We start from the raw sequence: 19,940 nt of genomic DNA, 5'->3' as shown, positions 1-19,940 counted from the left end.
ACTGTACCGTGCCGCTGTGCTGTGCCAGCTACAGCTGCACACTTGAGGCTCAGACATGCCACAGCGCTTGCAAGTATCGGTACCAGCGCGAACAACCCAATCTTGAGGCGGAGTAGCACAATTTAGCATGTTTCCAGCATTATTTGTTCATTAAAAGCAAGCATTTTAAAAGGGTTCGGTAGGCATTTATTTATGGTTTTGTGCAGAGTTTTCCTTACTTTTGAAGCCATTCTTCGTGAGAAATTTTTCAAGTTCCGTTTCCAGCAGTGATTTCCATTTCAAAGTGTTGATTCCGCAAATTCTGTCTGTTTTCCACGATCGCAGAAAAATCACTGACTCTACATTATATCGACACAAACTGTAGAAAACCATGACAACTGGAACAATTGAACCTTCAAAAGACAACCTGGTCCTCAACAACGGAAATGTATGAACTTTAACCCTAGAAAACAAAACCTTTTTTTTAACGCTAACAGTCCCAAATCCTCCAATTTCAATATGATTTTACAAACACCCTTGGGGTTAGGGTTAAATGAATGAATGAAGAATTGGACATGAAAAATGAAAAATAAAAGATGAAAATGAGAAAAATGAAATGAAATGATCAGGTCAGATCATAACTGTAGGGGGAGGGGGTGAATCCGCCCCATGGTCTCAGCTGTACCATGACTAATCTTTTTAAAAGTAGGTATGCAAGTAAAGAATTCAAGTAAATATGAATACATCTGTGATATTTCAATTTAATCCAGATGGGGTTTTGACATCATGGTCTTTTCTAGTTCACACATTCATGTGTGTCAGTCCACATGCAATTTTTCTTAGTTGCCAACACTTTCTAAGAGTAAAAATCCATAAAATAGGTTATACACCTATAACATGACGATGACACCAGGCTTTGGTTATGTATGCACTTAATTATGACACTGAGGTAGGACATGATCTTTTGTTCCCCCATGAAAAGTGCACGTGCAAACAAAGGTCTATTCCATTTGAAGATGTTAATTTCAAAAGTTAATTTTTAATACAGTTAAGCACATTACATCTCCAAAAAAAATGTGCACCCAAGAACAAAGGTCAAAGTTACATGTGGTATTTTCTGAGAGAAAAAAAGCTAAATCCCTCATAAGTGTTGCTCATTTAATAATTCAAATATGCTTTCACCTTTAGTTCCCTGTGGAGTTTATTGAGTTTTTTGTAGAGCTGCCCTGCAGTCATCTCCATCTCAGTTGTGACCAGCTCATGAAATAATCCCACCTTCCATGCATTCCAAAGACTTTCCCACTCCTTGGTCAACTGCCACACAGTCTCAAGATGATCAAGATCCTAGCACATAATAAATCAAAGTTAAAAACAAATTCATGTTGTCATATGCAAAAAATATCAAGTACGTTGCTGCCATAATTTTACAGTATCTACCTGATACTGACATGTCAAAGAATGCTTCCTGTTCTCCAACAACTTAATTTTATTTTTCAGTTACAGATGAACAGAAAATTTACTTCCAACAGAAATGCATTATCCTTTGAAAAATGAAAGATATATCCATATTGGAGACTGCTTTGTGAATTCACAATTTTTCATCATCCAACTTGAGCTAGAACAAAACAAAAACAAACAATGCAACACATTATTCACTGCATTTAATAGAGTGATGATCAAATCAAGGAGTATTCTGAAAAGGTTTTGCAAACTTCCACAAACTTTGTATACCAACTAATATGTCAGCATTCAACATTACTATCATTCATTATGTAAATATGTAAATGGGTCATTCTGAAATGTAGCGTCAGAAGTGGGATACAAGTGCCCCAAATTTTAAAACCTACCTTTTGCCCAGGGATAAGCTGATTTTGTTCTATAACACATGCAGTTTAGACAGATAAAACAGTGCATGTCACTACTTTATGCTCTATGTAGCAGAGGTGGATGACTTAAATTTTAATACCACAAGAAATCTAAGGGACAAAAATGGCACATGACAGAATACACAACTATGAAAGAAGTACCAAAATTGGTCTCAATCGATTTTACCTTTTCTGCAGAATTCGACACCTTTTACCATTATATAAACTACAAGATATTACACAAAGCAAATTATTGGCCTGAGAACACAGCATTGATATTTGAGAGGGGAACCTCCTTATTAAAAGGATAACATGTTGAAAAGCTTAGCACACTGCCTTGATATGCATGGGCACGGTGGTTGTGGCAATGCAATGCCTTGAAATGTCTGCAAAACAAGGTTGGACAAAGAACATTTCATTATATGGCTCAATTATGTAACTGTAAAATCAAGTGTGCATGTCTTTTTAACAGGAATTGCACGTTTCTATTACTCTCACAGCTACTCAATACATGCAGGCCATCAAGTGGCTTCTGGGAATTAAAATTGTTGTTTGCTGATCTAAAGCTAATTTTACCTTCACTGGATTTTACCTTACTTGATTTTTACCTTCATATTGCTGAAGTTGAGTTCAGCCAATGAAAGTTTACTTATTTCTTCACTTTGTTGTTGGAATCTATCCATGGGGTATCGCATCTTTGACATGAATTGAAGTAATCTCAATGGCATCCCTGTCACCTCATCAGATCTAACGACACTGCCGTCAAGGCTGCAGACAGGAAAGCGAAGCATTCTGCCATAACCCAGTGATGACCAACAACCAGCTGTACTCGCACCTCTTCATCCAGAAGTGGTTCTCCCTCTGCAGTCATTATCTGCATCCCAGTGGCCTCATTGTCTTTGGTTCCCACCAACCTCTTAACCTCGGTATTTGTTCCTATGACCGTGACCATTCCTAAGGCCGTGTTTCCTGCCACACAGCTTTCAACTGCCCTCTTGATGACAATATCATGGCTTAACAACTTTACTGCTGCAGCTAGTGGTGGTAGAAAACTGTTCCTTTGCCAGTAGCTTGACACGAAAGTGCATCCTCCTGTCACAATGTTCAGTGGCACCACCCCACCTCATCCTTCTGTCACCTCAGTAATCACTGTCCTTCATCTTGCCATCCTTTCTGTGACCACTGCCCCTCATCCTGCCATTCCGTCCGTGACCTCATGGAGCAGCTGTATCGAGTCTCATCAAACCACCACTTCCTTAGCCTCATCAACTGGCTTCACAGCACCTCATCTAGCCACACTGAGCATGGTAGGATCCAGAGCCCCTAGACTGCCTGGAACTGGTCTTGTGGCTGGTGATTAGCTGGGTCAACTGAATAATTTCCATCATGTTACCAATGTTTATAATCTTTTTAGGACCCCTTTCAACTGTCCTAAACAATCAATTTTGCTCCAAACCCCTTTGGGGTTTCAAGTTTCCCAGGCTGTAAAGATTGTGTGTGTGCAGATTCGCACACGCATGCTCCAGATACATCTGGTCTGGTCAAGGCAGCAGGCCAGACTGACACAATGGGAATCCAGTGGCACCTGTACAGCAACTGTGTAGTTCCCTTTTTACTAGGAGTACACATTCAAAAACTCCAGTTTCAACATCTTAGGTAGCTCTCCCAATACAACAAGCCAAGATCAGCCCCAATTCCCAATGCTCACTCTTTTTGTCCCCCCCACCCACCCAAAATGAAGTTCCAATTTTGAGAGAGTGCTGTCCCCTTATCCTCATGTCAAGGATACTGAACCGTAATAATATCTTGGTTTTCAAACAGGTTTTCCTCAGGTTACACCAATCCTTCAGTGGTTACCATGTGACTTGGAATGTTTTCATAGCCAGTGCAAAATGTCTAGGGCCTTTTACAGCCGCCCCTTTCCTAACTTGCAATGTTAACCAATTAATCTCATTCCAAAACCCAAACCAAACTCCTTCCACCTTATTCACCACTACTCCATTCCAATCAGCCAGTCAGTCAACGGTTTCACTGACAAGGAGCCACACACAGTTCATTGTGCCTACATGTAGTTCAATAAAGCAGTGTCACTGGCGATGTGCACAAGACAAGATGCATGACCGGCAAAAGCTGACATCGAATCCACTTTTTGCTTGCTTCCAGAATCTCCAGCAGATTATGAACTTTTGGGGTTTATACTTGACGGATTGTCAGCCAATACCAACTTTTCCTGCTTGATGTAATATCATGACATTTTTTGTTCTTCAAGTTTGACAAAGCAGATTGTACATGTACACGTATGGTCTGTAGTTTTCCATCTGTTTGTGATTGGCCATTACTAAAACATGGCCAGGGAAGTGAACTTTGGAGATTTCTAAACTAACTGACATCTGCTGACTTGTCTCAATTAGTTGTTGGCCCTACACACTAGACTTGGTTGTTGCTAGGAATATGGAAAAACTTGTATTAAAAATAGAGGTTGATGACTGCCTTTGATCTGATCACGTGGCCATCATCATGGAGATTCAACTGTCCAAACCCAGCTCATCCAAAAGTCACCATTTCCAGGCGACTGAAACAAATCAATGTAAATGACTTAAAGGCAGACATTCTCCTATCTGAACCTGGTGTTAATTGATTCCCACACGAATCTTCATGATCTCATTACACAATACAACCAAGTCTTCCAAGAACTCTTAGATAAACATGTTCCATAGGTCCAATGTACATGTACTATCACACTGATCAACTCTGTGATGTCAACCACTGCAAACAGGCAGTGTGAAAGGAAGTGGCTGAAATCTGGTTTGGAAAGTGATCACCAGGTGTACAGAGATAGCTGTCTTGCCTACGGTCAGTATCTCAATAATGCTAAGACAATTACCATAAGGATGGGCTGGCTGGCTGCCATTTTCAGCAACTATTATACATGAATCAAAGAGACGTCAAATGAATAAGTTGCCAAATGCTACCATCTGGACCTGAATGGGATGTGACTGAATGGTTTGTCAACTAATACAAGTAAGATTGAGTATCTTCAAAAGAAACTGGATGTATCACATAGTAGGTCAGTATCTGTACAAATTGAGGAGTCGTGCTCAACCATTCCTGGGTTGCTGAAACATCCTCGAGTAGTGGGTAGGACTCTTTCTACCTATAGAGATAGATCATTCTCTGTTGCCACACCAGTTGAGTGGAACAAGTTGCCGCTCTATGTTAGAAGTGCCCCCAGTGTCAGTTGTTGAAACCTCATCTGAAGATCTATTTTTTAAAATTAATTTATGATGTTCGTTTATTTTTATTTTATTTGTTTTTATTTTTTAATGTTTTGATTTTGATTGTAATTTCTAAGTAACAATGATCATTACTTCACTGGGAAGTATAACTTGGGGCTCTGTCAGTCTTGGAGGGCAGGATGTGGGTGACTGACCAAACACTCAGCACCACCGTGAAAGTTTTGCCGCTCGAAGGTACAGCGTTTAAATGGTTATTATTTTCAATAAAAAAGAACTTGTAGGTAACAGCATAAAACCATATAAAATGATGATTTGTGAAATTATGCACCATTAGAATGACTGAAAGGAAGGAAAATAAAACTGTGGAGTGAAGTGATTTTATTTGAAGTAGACAGTATATAAGCATATGCATAGTATGTGTAGTACGACTCCATGAATAGGAACATTTGCTGGCATAAAATTTGGATCACTCAAAATGTTTTATTCATTCCCGAGGTACAATATAGAGATTTTAATGTATCAAAAAGACAATATCTGCAAATGTCTTACCATTTTGCATTCTGACTAAATTTACTTTTAGTTTTGAAATCCAAATGAAAGTAGCAAAACACCCAAATCAACATTCACACTTTTTTAGATAACATTAAAGAGCAAGGACAATATACTGAACACTGCTATGCCAAACAATTGGGTACACAAAACATTCCTCTTGGATCCTTGAAGAGAGGAAGATACTGAGTTCAAAATGCGGGAATTTGGCATTACTTTTTTCAGGGGGGGGGAATAAACTGGCACTGTTTGCCAAAAATCGTTACACAAACAAAATCATGAGGTAGGTCCCCACACGTTTGGACAGATCTGAGCCGTAACAGGGGCAATGGTTACTGAAAATTGCTACACCGAAAAACCACTGCACCAAACATTTTGTGTGGCCCCTGTAATGGTTGGTATAGCGATGGTGCACTATATTATAAATAATCTATTGACTACTATTGACCTATTTACACATACCTTATCAATTTGTTGAATTTCCTTGGATGGAGGTTGATCAATCTTGAAGATACCAAGTCCTCTACGTAACTTGGCTTCTTGTTCTTTAAGACTGTTCACTTGATCTCTGATTTGGGAAACCACATGCAGTGCCTCTTCACATGCCAAGGAACTACTAAATGGTCCTTCAACAAATGAAAGAAATTGAAAATAAAATGTAAAAAAGAAATGAAACCAATAATTTGTGGTCACAAAGATAGACGGATAAGAAATCTGGTGATTTATAGTATTCCTTGATTCAAGAAGAAAAATCTGTGTTGGTCAGAAATGTGGTAGGTTGGTCAAAATCATATGATGGATATCTGCTTATTGACAGTCTGTACGTCAAGATGCTGTTGTGTCTAAAGTGCACCCTCTATAGACAGAAGTGGTTGGCAATATGTTGAAGTGTTACACTTTACAGTCTGGAGTCTGTGCATGCATTATTTTCCATGCCGTAGCAGATGTTATAAATGTACAACACCTGAATAAATCCCTATCATCTGATTGGGGAATCGTTGATCACATGGCATTGAATTATTTGCATCAACACACAGCATGCGCATAAGCGCACGTGCGACATACACACAGAGTGCAAAAAATTTATAACTACTGTGCATTAGAAACGAATAACCAACACCTCCAGATCAATTGCACTGCAGGTTCTAGTGGTGCAAGTTTCTTTATGGCAAAATGATGGGCGATCAAGCTCCACCATTCACAATTCTACAAAATAATCATGAGAACTTGTTTGTAAGTAATGCTGCCAAATGATGAAACAAGCTAGGAATATCATGACGGAAAATTAACAGTTTCACAAGTGGACAACTTCTAGTTCGAATTAGTTAATTAATCCAGCTGTACTCAGAAAATCAGATGAGGAGGATTTATGCAGGTGTTGTATAAAGCAAATAGTGAATGTTTCGCATTTATGCAATGGTAAGAATAATTGCATGAGGTGACAGATGAAACGGTCTATTCCATGAGGCGAAGCCAAGAGGAATAGACGTTTCATCTGTCACTCATCACGCAATTATTCTTACCACTTTACTCATAAACACTCATTATTTGTATACCAACACCATGCAATAGACGTTCCTTGCATATCATTAATGTGTACAATTTTAAGCTTCACTTGGCTTTGAGATGTACCATATATAACAAACGTAAACTATGCATTATAGTATGGAAAACCTAGAAGTTATTGATCACCAAAGTCGGCATTCTGCATTTGTAAAGTTTCGCTTCAGTGACACAGATGTAGATTTGCTCAATTTTTTGGGGTCGATATGAAGGAATTATGAATTTTCAAAATGTTTTTGTTTTCAAATTGAAATCATTTGAAAAATATAAACCTGTATGTGACCTAGTGACCTGCCTGGGTTACCTGGTCCCTCTATTGCTCTCTTTTTGGCATTTTCATTTCCCCATTTTTTTGTCTTGAGAGTATTAAAAGTAATCGGTCAACCTACTTGCATTACCTTGTCCCTCTGCTGTCTTTCATAGAAATCCCCCTTCGTCACTTTATATCTTTACAGTCAAGCATAGTACTGTATGAACCTAGAACAGCAATGCTGTATAGAGTGCCTTTAGCTGTTTATATTTAATCTGTGTTAGGTTGTGTTTCGTTTTGGTAGCCAAACCATGTACACTGAGGGCCCTCTCCCTTTGCGTTGATTCATCAGAACATTCGTTCTGCATTGTACTGATGCAAACTTTTGTGGTGCAAGTGAGCTGAAGAGACTCTTGTTGCTGCCCTTTTCTTTGACCAAGACGTGAAGGTTCAGTGCTGCACCTCGTTGGCTTTGGGATGATGCTCAAGCGGTTCAAACTGAATCACTCTTCTACAAAGTCTTTGTAAGCATTACCATAATATGCTGTGTGCTAACTTTCCCCAAGACGGTACTGCACGTACAACAAAGTGTTTGCACCATGCAGCCATTCGGTTTCTTGTTCACTTGTTTAATTGGCACAAGTCATGGGGTGCTGCATGATTAAGTTACAACACTTTCTTTAATATTATTTAATAGATTGTATAGTACATATAATATATTAAATACATATCCTATACTTTGAGAAAGTCAATTTTCATGTTGGATGAATATCAGGTGCGTCTCGTGACATGTAGATCATGCATGTGGGATTGCAGTAAGGTGCGAGGTCAAAATACAAACGTTTTTGAAAGCGTTCAACGCTTTGTAAACGCTAAGCCCTACCGACGGTCAACATCGAACAGACAAACACTTCAGCAAAGGCTGGCCGAACGGTTGCAGTCGAGTACACCGTGCTTTCTGCAGCTTCCAGACTTCTGGGGTCTGGTGGATGAGTCATGACAATAGCTCTTTACTCTGCAGCTCTGCAGGAGGATTCCGCAGACTGTTTTAACTTAGCTGATAAAGCAGGTGTATTCAGTAGTTGTGTTCAAGTTGCTAATAAAGTGTGAAATATCTGCGCTGTCGGTTTCCAGACCAGTCTTTTCAGGTCTCGATACCCTATAATCATGATATTTTGTTTCGGTATCGTGAGTCAAATACACACCTAACTGTATACCTGAAGAATCGAATATACTAACTTGAAATAGTATTTACCTGAATCATACATGACTTAGTGTTCATGTTGGAAAAACAAACATGTCGAGTTTTATACTAATCTCTGGTGTTTGACTTTACCTATCAAACTTTAATGCACAGTAAATTAAAACAATAAACACAATTTAATCTAGTGCTGCGGGCGAACCGCCGAACCAAACTGTTTGGTTTGAATGTACGGCTTTAATAATGCATTTCATTGGTGGCACGCGGGAATACATAAAAAATACAAGAAAACTTGATAAAAAACAAACACAACGAAAAATGGTTAATGAGTTGTACGGCGTGCTCCACACGTGCATGAACATACTGAAACTTACAATGGCCCACATCATGAGATGGTTGTAAAATGCATGGGGTGAAAATCACTCAGAAATCAACAAAGAACACGCAACGTAAGGCATTGTCGCTGCATAACATTTCTAAATTTTCACTACGTCCAGTCGTGCTCATGTATATTCAGATTTATTATTTTATTTGCCAATCTCCGATAGCCACGCCCTTACGTTCCATATTAGGGTAATGACGTTCCATATTAGGCCAATGGTCTCGTAAATGGAGTGCAAAACGAATTTTGGTTGGATGCTGATAACAATCGACTTGCGCTCGATCCAAGGTGCCTAGGCATCCCCGGATGCCAAGGAGTTTGGTTTATGCTGTGCTTTTGCACAGGGCATAAGTAGATTTTTGTTCGCGCGGTGGCCTAACTTGCCTTTCATTTGACAATGAAGGGTTTGATCATAGTGCCAATGCGTTGTAATGGAAGTTGCCAGATCTCAAATAACAAAATGCTGTTATCCCTTCAAAAGAGGCTGATGGAAAATCACCCCTTTGGTCACGTGCACGCCTTCTTTGGAAAGGATCCTCCTGAGATATGCACCGAAAGCCATTTTCTTAGTTGAATCTATTTCACAAAAATTACCAAAACACGATTCGCTCGATCTTGCATTCTGTACTGAAGGAGGAAAGTCCTAATTGAGCATGCTGTTTTTTCTATTTGCACATATCTTAAAATCGTTTTGTTGAGTCAAGCGTGGTCCGAACACAACCGCTTCTGGTCGGCAAAACACGGTCAGAAATGTACCCATAGACAAACTCTGGGGAAACAGTTTAAAAACAAAAAGTATTCAAATCAAAGTTGCTTGTGGATGGGGAGAGAAAGGAGATTCATCATTTTTATACACAGAAATACTATATAGGCCTTTGCAGCACGATCGTAGCGAGCCTAAATTTGATGTCTCAGTGTGCATTGTATGTGTACATGTCCGAACCCCAACCGATCCGAAGTTCGGCAAAAAATGTCTGAGCCTTGTCTGAACCGAACCGAACCTTGACACATACTTGCAGCACTATTTGATGCGGAGTTTGAATTTTTTTTTACTTTCAAAGAATATGGAACACGTGACTGAAGTTCAAAATAAATTCATATTGTGTGTATGTGGATATTTCCTTTCAGAGACGATAGATCAGGCGGTAAAATGAGGCAGCCGTGTTTGGCATTTCCCATATAAACGTATTTATTTTCCAGTCTAAAAAACGCTTAAAGATCTTGTGGCGATGTCTTTTAGTCATGAATTACCCACTCAAAACGTTTTTGAAGCTAGAGAAATGTCTGTAGCCTAGAATGCAGTTGATTTTGCATCTCTATCACAAGGTGTTTAACCACTAATCCTTACGGCCAGCCCAGAAAGGCTGATCGGGGCCAATGAAGTTCTAATTGAATAGGATCATTTGTTCACAACTATGGCTGTGTAAGCCACAAACTCCATTGTTGCAGGGTTGCCCGTGAAGCTGGACAGTTCGGGGCAGACGGTTCTTTTCAATCCGTTGAACTGTCCAACACCAAAAGACGAACGGAATGAAGGGGGATTAACACCAACCGTTGAACTGTTTCTAAACCGTCTGTATTTTGACCCCACGCCTAAGATACATTAATTTACATGTAGATTTAGAACCTGATGTTGGGAGACTAGTAATTGAATCTTTACAGTGTTCCCACATGTACCTTTAGATCCTTTGGAAAGACTAAATGATGAGGAAGTTGAGATGCACCACAGGAACATGTTGATAATCACTATTCCTACTGTTTTGAATGCTGCAAGACTCTGAACATTCATTAATATCAGTCTTATCCAAAATATTTTATTCACTGTAATTAAGATCTAGAAAGATTTAGGGTTTTGTCAAATACATATCCAAAAGATTCATTATATGCACACTTTCATTAAAGGGTCCATGAAGACAATTATGGGCGTGCCGTCTGACTTCAACATTCGTTTAAATTTAACCTCAAACAAGTTGTACGTGCTCTGAAGAAAACACTGTGGCTAGAAATGCGCTATAGGTCCCGACCACGTGGCTCTTGTGAGTCTGACTTTCAATGTCCAAATTCGTCTAAATGTTGATTCAGTGGGAAAGTTATGCAGGCTTACCAATCTCTGTAGGTGTTGCCGTAGGCCGCGGGAGATACTGAGATACCTCTCGGGCGGGGCTGTTTCACCAAACATTTGTTTTGTTTTTCCCAGTTATTAATCAAAACAACAATTTTTACATTCTGGATAACATTTAAAACATACAATTTTCAATTATAACTAATAAAACCCCCTTTTCATGGGCCCTTTAATTAATAAAGTGCACATGAACTGGAATGATAATGGAAGTCATATTTTGCAAACAAATTTTCTGTGGGTAAATTAATCCACAGGAATATATTGAAGTTAAATACAGTTTAGTTCAACGTGGAAAGATGATTTAACTATATATCAAGCATCGTGAAATATTTCCTTGTATGTTACATTGACAATCCCAGCTCATATATGTATGTTTGGCAGCATTTTAACAGGGATCAATATCAATGTTTAACTTTGTAAATGTTTAATTGAAATTTTTGCACACCATTAACCAAAACCAGAAAACAGTATTTGCAACTTCTCACGTACCACATATGAGGTATATATATATGCTTTTTATTCACTGGAAACTGTAAATTAAATCTTGTGAAATGTGATTCAGTACATGTACCTACATGTGTGTAGGTGCCTCCCATGCTATGTAAAATTTTTACTACTTTTAGAGACACTGCTGATGCTGTTTTGAGTAAAACTGCAGGGCATTTGGCACAGTTTGATGATTGACAAATTTGGGGTTTCATCCAAATATTGCAAAATAATGTCCCTGTTTTCACAAAGAGACAAATTGGCACAAAATCATGACTTTTTTTTCAAATTTCTGATTTCTTTGCAAAATCAACTGCCTAAAACTTAGTGCAGTCATTTTTACCAAATTTGCTAAAATCAGCCAAATCATGATGATCCCACTGGGGCAGAATTCAAATAATTTGCATTTTTCGTTTTCACAAAGGAACAAAGTTGTCTTCCATAGATGCAGCGTTAGCAATATTAGCTTGTAACAAAATCCCCTGAGGGCAATAACAGTAGCTGATAAGAGATGCCTGAAATCCTGGTTGTACCTGCCAGAACACCCGAATTCAGGCTGCTGAACTCGGATTTTCTGGTAAATGAGAATTCACAGCATGGCGCTGCCGCATCCATGTTTCTGTCATATTTTTGCGTTAACCCTATTCAGTTACATGTAAAAATTTAACAGGTCCACAGCAATTGTTTCTAACATGTTCTGAATGTCTGCTGTTTACCCAAAAGCTCTCTGATCACATAGTACCGTGTCAATCATTGTAAGGGACTTCATAAACATATCTGTGAATGTGGTATGGGATTAAATGACTTACCATTACTGTTGAAGTCATCAAGTAGGTTAGCGACAGACTTTTTGAATTCTTCAGATGAATGAATAAGGCCTGTCTTGAATTTCTCTTTGTGTTTCTTCAGCATTGCGTCACTATCAATTAAACATTGTTGGAATGCCACCCACTCATTATCCAACTCGTCTAGCATTTGACGTACCTGCATTGATACAACAAAAAGACTTTTCATGTGAAAATTTGTGGGGTTTTTTCTGATTCACATTAAAAACAAGAGTGCTTCGACTGTAAGGTGCTCTACACTGTGAACTGATCCATTTGCATATCCCCCCCAAGAAAATTATGAACTGGTGCAACAAATGTGAAGAGAAACAAGACACAACAGTTAACAAACAGTACATATGCAAAATAGACCAGTATATCACACCACATCACAAACCAGCCTTGCCTAAAATTCTAAACCATAATGTTTTGACTGCTTAATAGACCATTCATTTAAAGTTTGTTTCTTTGTACAAGTTTCTATGTTTTGCTGTGCTTATCTCTGGAGAACCCCTTTGGCACAGAGGGCCCAAAGTGGACCTTCCAAACACCTCATGCATTTATGTTGAGAGTAAATCCTGAGTAAATCCTGAGTGATTGGCCCTCCACAGTCTGCACACTTTCAACCAATTCCTTCAAAGGGTTTATGCAAGTTATAGTGAAGTTTTGTGACCTTTCTACCCTTTCCTGCTGTGTTTGTGAGCATGCTCATGTTTCAAAAATTCCTTTGGCTGTGGGGAATAGAGACTGAGAACCATGGAAACAGCAGACAGCATTGTTGATGGCTTGAGCACCTCTGCTCCTGCTGAATTAGCCAGTGCTATCGTTGTCAGCTTGTAACATCACAGCTAATGCACAGTGGCCAACAACATGACCAAAGTGCACTAGAATTATTTTCAAATGAACTGGTAGGTTTCAAATACAGTTCATCTAACTGTTTCTGAACCTGTAGAATCAAATGGAGATGATTTTAAATGTTTCTGGTGTTATCAAAATACTGTTTTTTACTGGACAGCTCTGTATTCATCACTTATTATACTCAAACTACAAAAAATGGATTTTTTGTCAATCAATTTGCTACACAACGCGCACCCTCAATGCACTGTTGAGACTGAACACCATAGTAAAAGAAGCGGGGCAAGATGGTAGACTACACAATAATGGTGTACGGAAATTGTCAGCAACATTGTGATATCCCTAGTGCTATCACCTTTCAGAGTGCGAAAAAAATCAAGCTGGACCAGGTCATTCGTACCCAAATGAACAACGATTAAAGCAGGATTCCCAACCATGTGGTTTAACAATTGTTGTAACTCGTAAAGTTGCGCCCAACTCCTCCCGTTCCAGTGTACATGAATTGGAGCATCCATGTCAAAAGTCGCCCCACGGATTATAGGGTCACCAACAATACATGCACACCTATTACATGCAAAATTGTCCAATCGTTCTTGACATGTACCCCTTGAGGCTGTGATGAATAAAAAATCGTCTAGGTAGTGTGTGACATCGCCTTCGTATGTCATTTGGTGTACCTTGAATTCAAGAAAAGTACAGAATTTTTTGAACAGCGCACAGGAAACTGCGCACCCGATCGGTAATAATTTGTTGAAATAAAATTGGTTTTAGAACTTGAAGCCAAACAAATCATAGTCATTAGGTGAGATTGGGAACAGACAAAAGGTGGACACTGTATCAGATTTGGCCATGTACATGTATGCACTTTTCCCTGATTGAACAACTATTTGCACTGTGACATCAAACAACACGAACTGTACCTTGCACTGCTCATTGTCAATAAAATCATTGAACTTCCATGAAGAAATGATAGACAGTGACCTGAGTGATATGAGCCTGGCTCTTTTGGGGCACAAGCCCAATGGGAGAGCATTGTAAATCATCAAGAGGGCGGGCCATGAAGGGCCCTACAATGTGACTGGATTGAATTTTTTTGTCGAGTTTTCCTTTGACAATCTTGGGCTGTAATGATGCTGATCATAGGCATTCTGAATTCCTGCTAACCTGTGGTCCAGTGTAACTCAATGAGAATCCCTGTCAAAAACCGTCTTGTAAAATTTTTCGATCTGAAATATCATAGGACTCAAGCCAGTTCAACAATACTGACAGTTTAATTGGTGTTGGGAGTGCAAAAGCGAGCTTTAGCAGCTGCGGTGGGTCAAGCATTTTTCTCGGGTACTCATAGATGAGTTATTTTCACCGGACAATGTAGAGTTTATCAGCGCAATCTGCACAAATTCCTTTGTCTTAGGCCCCTTAGGTCCCCACTGCTGGTAACGTATTTGGTTGCCATAAACTTGCAGACATGTGCACTGTGTCCCGAACTGGTGCATTTGGTGCAGCGGTGTTGAAATTTACAGCCAAAATATTTACAACCACCCAGTCTGTTAAATGCAAAGCAGATCCAACAACCTGTACACAGCCCGGTGGTGATAGTCTGCAGGTTGCTGTATTTAGCCATAGTTCTGTATCTAACTCTGCCCACGACCTATCAGGTTGTGTCTCCTGCCCGGCGAGGCGGAACTGCTCATCAGAGACCCGCTGAGACCCACTTATCCCATGTATCAAGTTTGGTCAGGCAGCCTGTTGGCAAAGCGCTAGGCCACAAAAACATCTTATTGCCCTCTACCATGAGTGCTACTTCTGAAGCTATTAACTTTCGCCAGCACTGCTGCTGCGCTATCCAGAAAAAGATTAGACATGTCAACATACTCATTTTTCCAGTAACTTCCAGTCTCTTTTAATAACTGGGAGACATGCCCACCTAACGGTGAGACAGAACTAACATGACAATCCCAAACCTATGCATGCAGACCGCATAGTTTCTAGCCTCCCTTATGTAAGCCATTTAGTAAACTGTTATTGCCTAAGGCTGTTAACTCATCCAACCCCTGGGAGGGATGGACTATGAGTGCTGCCTGCACTGGGGGCAACGACTGCATCATGGGTATTGGCTGGACCGTAGATGCCGGCATCACTATGGGCATTGGCTGAGTGAGTGCTACCACTACTCCTTGTCCACACCATCCCACCATTCTTAACTGAACTGGCGGCATCACTGTGGGTGTTGGCTGAATGGCTTGCCGCTTGTGCTGTGTTGCTGTATTTCATGGTTATCCCTCTCTTCCTGTGGTTTATGTACTAGGCAAGCACTTTTACTGGGCTGGATACCATCCTGCAGGCTAGCTGAGGTCCTACGAAGCGGCATCTTGGTGTGGCGAGTTTGATATATCTCTACTGCTGATAGGCGTGGTGCGTAAAACTACCGACCACACTGGCTTTACCTCAGGCTAAACCCAGTTGTTTTTTGGAAATTTACTTTTGTTTACACTGAACTGTAACCTGCAACATTTTCAATCCTAATATTTTATTAGTATGGTTGAGAAAAATAAGCAATTACAAATTAATCACTTTCTCCTATATGAAGGAATAATGGATTAAAAAGATATAGCCATTTTCAGTTTCTGTAGCCAATTTCCACACTATCTTTACATAAATGCCAATATTGCAACTTGAAAAAGAGTAATTTGCCTTGGGCAAAGTATTTTTAAGCTGAAGTACACATACACATTTATGTACATAAAACTTGTGTGCTGTAGAACAGCCAGCGATCACTTGTATCATTTGTCCGTTTTCAAAACTTTGGAAGACCCCAAAATGTTGGAAATTAATCCTGTAATCTTAGTTTATGTGTAAAAAGAGTAAATGACCCTTTTTTGGCAAATTTTAGACACAACTACTTGAGTTTGTGTCATGAGTTCCCATAAAAAATTCAGAAGTCTTTGTGTCATCTAGCAGTTTGCCCTCGATTGTCTAGTACATACTTTTAATGTGTCACGTTATGTCATTAAAATTTGTTGACTCAGTAAAGCTTCAAGGGTGCATAAAGGACTCTTCACTTACATTTGAAATTTCAAAATGTTAATTTTTGTTTATGTTGTCAAGTGAGTGAATATGAACAAAAATTTGTGGAGGATCCCTTTTTAGTGTTCGTTACTCATTTTTTTTCCCAGAGGAAAGCTAGATATATTACTTGGGTTGACACTGGGTTACCCATATTCATAAAGGTAATCAGTGGGAGGATGGGATATGAACATTATTTGCTCATTATTATGCTTACAGATTTTTTTGGAGGGAGATTTAGAGACAAGGTAGATGTGGAGTCATGGGGTGTGCAGAAGTGCGGACAGACCACTGGAGGATATAGGTAACCATATTTAGCGCTGAGCTAGTGAAGACTGTCAAGTACATAAGTGACGGACACATTAAGGGACTTTACTTGAAATTTATTATGCAAGGATGTTTAATGGTGATAGTCCGAGGGACCTCATGTTATAAAAAGTGAAAACAATGTCCTTTATTCAAATTGGTTCCACCCTTACTGATTGAAGAAAGTTATTCAAATGAACAGGAAATGTTTGCAGGAAGATTTGAAATTTGAAGCTGTTTAAATTGCTATAAAAATTCACAGAATATGTGCTGTTACAATGCTGTTACAATGACAAACACCAGGACTCGCCCTTTCAATAAATATATCTTGTGTAACACGTCTTGGCCACAGTAGATTTCAAAGGCTGGCAGCTGCATAGACTTAGGTGCACAGAAATAGGAGGATTGAGGATATTGTAAACGGGCGTACAATCTACGGTACATAGAGCCCATTCCATATTCATATCTCACGCCAACGTGAGCCAAGTTGACTGCATGGTTGGCTGGTTTCCAATCTAACACACGTTGCTGATACACTGCTCATGAGAACCAGGGCTATTTTAGGCACACAATCCAGTGTTGTATCCAAACCCATAGCACAGAGCTTAGGTGTCTAGGTCTTCGCTGCATTGGAAATACCCATAAAAGTAGCCATAGCTCTACCTGTAAGCTGACACTGCTACAGACAGATTGATAAGATTACATGCACCGTTTTGGGTGCTCAATTTGCACAACCTATATATAGACTGATACCAAACTATGTATTTACAGTACACATATGGAGTAATAGGAGCCAAGACACGTGTTGTTGCGTTTTATTCACAAAGTTCACATTATTTGAAAATATCGTAAAGTATGATAAAGAGATGATAAAGAGGGGCTAAGCATTCATAAAATCACAGTAAATTCAGGGGGGAAAATGCATTCACCATGTCCCTATTTTGGCGCACTGGACCACTCCGATTACGCTTTGGCCTACTGTGTGATGGTCTCCATGAGAAGTGCCCTCTGATGACAGCTACAGCAGCATCTACTTGGAGTTCAACCTTACGCAATGTTAATATCATTGCTAAAGGGATAGCAGCCATGGCAACTAACGTCAACACTTGCTCGTACTACTCACAGACTGAAGTCAGTCAAACAGGGAGTCCCTAAGGGATCTTCTACCCTCTGCAGCAGTAAGCTGGGCCCAAAGAACTGGTTGCATTCAGCATTAGTCTTCAACCAGGCACAGCACGTACATGTACCTTGACCAGTGTGACATACACCACCCCCTCAATGCCAGTGTTCGGTATCACCAACCCATGAGCCCTTGTATGGCCTTCTCTCATAGACACCACCCTATCTTCAAGTGTTGCTTCAAGGCCACCTCCACTCCTAGCAGGGCATGCGCCCACAGTATCTGCAAGAATACACCAGCGATCTGGCAGCCCCCCTCAAATTTTTCTAGTGTTCCAGGAGCTCCTCTTCTAGTTCAAGGCCAACCTTCATCCACACCTGGCCTTCCACCTATTGCCAACTGGGACAGCCAGCCATGATACTTTAACTCCCATCTTTATCCAGCAAGTAACAGTCAGTGCTGAGCAAGTCAACTTGACTTCTAGTACTCTAAGTTCCCGACCCCTCATGATTCCTCCATATGCCCAACCATCACCACCGAACTGTTCAAGAGCAATCTCGACATTAATCTCTGCAAACCCTGCAGCTCACTTGCAGCACTAGTAACAGTAACTGCACAACAAGGTTTTATGGATGATTTGAGACTGGATATTGGTAATATTAAAAACATCACTTCCAACATCAACAAGTTACATGTATGTTGCTGCTGCTATATGAATGATACCCATGCAAAGACCTACGGATTCATGAATTTACAGATGAAATTCACTTGTGTATACTTCATATCCTTTTATGTTTATGACCAAGTGGTAAAGGCTGATTAACCAAACTTTATTTACAACACTAACCTCATCAGATATGGCTACATCATACTTCTCCAGGATAGCAAACTGTTCATGAAGAGGTGGAAAACGGGCTTCTATCTTACTCAAATCTGTCTGTAGTTGTTCCAACAATAACAGACTGTCTCCAAGCTCATCAAGGGTTTGAGGAGGCTTACTCAGCCTGTAACAAGCAAACAATACAAATTCAACAGATATGATGCTAGAAGATAGTGATGCTGATCATATGATATGGATAAGGAATAACAATAACACAATAATAGTCTAAGCTCCAGAATAGCAAAATCCCTTCTAAAAATGACCCTACACCATCTACTCCCCTTAATGTCTTGTTTTTTTAATAGCTGGTATATTCGAGGTGATTAAGAATTCGGACAGTGTGTGACATTTTACTCCGGCAAAAATGTTAATTTTGAAAGAAATTCAGAAGAAAATCCAAGGCAAATAATGCCAAAATGAAGATGTCTGGTACCCCTATCGATACACATCATTACTGTTTAACACTGCAATTGGAGACCTGTCTCTGGGTGGCATCGCAGCAGTGCCAAATACATGCATATGCATGCATACACATATGGGCCTACGCATCAGATTTTCATCACGATAAAAATGTGCGAGAGCAGCACAGCGGGATGGTTTGGGATTCAAAGGTTGGTAACTTTGGTAACAAGGGTAGGCCTAAGTACTTAACTTTGTCATCCTCTACTGGGTTAGGTCATAATTGTTATTCAAGAAAATGTGTCTTGTTTAAATGAAATACATACAGAGAAGGTTAAATGACACGAAAAACTATAGTGTATACTTAGCTGTTATTATTCCTCTACTGAATACTGGAATTCAGTAGGGTTTTGAGTCAACTCTGACCCAAAGCAACTCAGACCAATTCCAATTCTGCCCCAACGCCAACTCAGACCCAATGCCATCTCAGACCCACAACCAATGCGGACCCATAACCAACTCGGACCCAACCTGGATAAGATTTACTTTGATACCCGTACCAAAATCAAAATGAATGGTTAGCACAACCTTCAATCTTAAAATTTTTATCAGGAAACCTGACGTATAATATGCCAAAGATAGTATACGATTGTATGACAAATTTGAATGAAAAATATTGATTAACAAAATGAAAATTGTTTATCTCCATGGAACATTGTTTCATAAAATACAAAAAAGAGACAAAATTAAACATGGGAAATGAATGAAATGAAAGAACAAGCAAAAAAGTTTGAAAATGTTCAGGAAATAATACGCCCTTTTAAGCCTCTGCAACAATGTGTGTCATGAAATTTAGTCCA

At 39.6% G+C, this 19,940-nt stretch overlaps 1 protein-coding gene across 1 annotated transcript in view; it reads right to left on the bottom strand.

The window, feature by feature from the left end:
* LOC110980179 (dynein axonemal heavy chain 2-like) overlaps positions 1–19,940 on the bottom strand; it is a 281,550-nt gene that overhangs the window by 173,171 nt on the left and 88,439 nt on the right. Inside the window, 4 exon segments of the mRNA XM_022236585.2 lie at positions 1,162–1,323; positions 6,092–6,255; positions 12,443–12,617; positions 18,649–18,805. Coding sequence (XP_022092277.2) covers positions 1,162–1,323; positions 6,092–6,255; positions 12,443–12,617; positions 18,649–18,805 — 658 coding nt within the window.

This window comes from Acanthaster planci, linkage group LG12 (genome assembly GCF_054643075.1).
Source record: "Acanthaster planci isolate LZ-2023a linkage group LG12, COTS_SCS, whole genome shotgun sequence".
NCBI lineage: Eukaryota > Metazoa > Echinodermata > Asteroidea > Valvatida > Acanthasteridae > Acanthaster > Acanthaster planci.
This window is presented reverse-complemented; position numbering and strand designations above follow the sequence as displayed.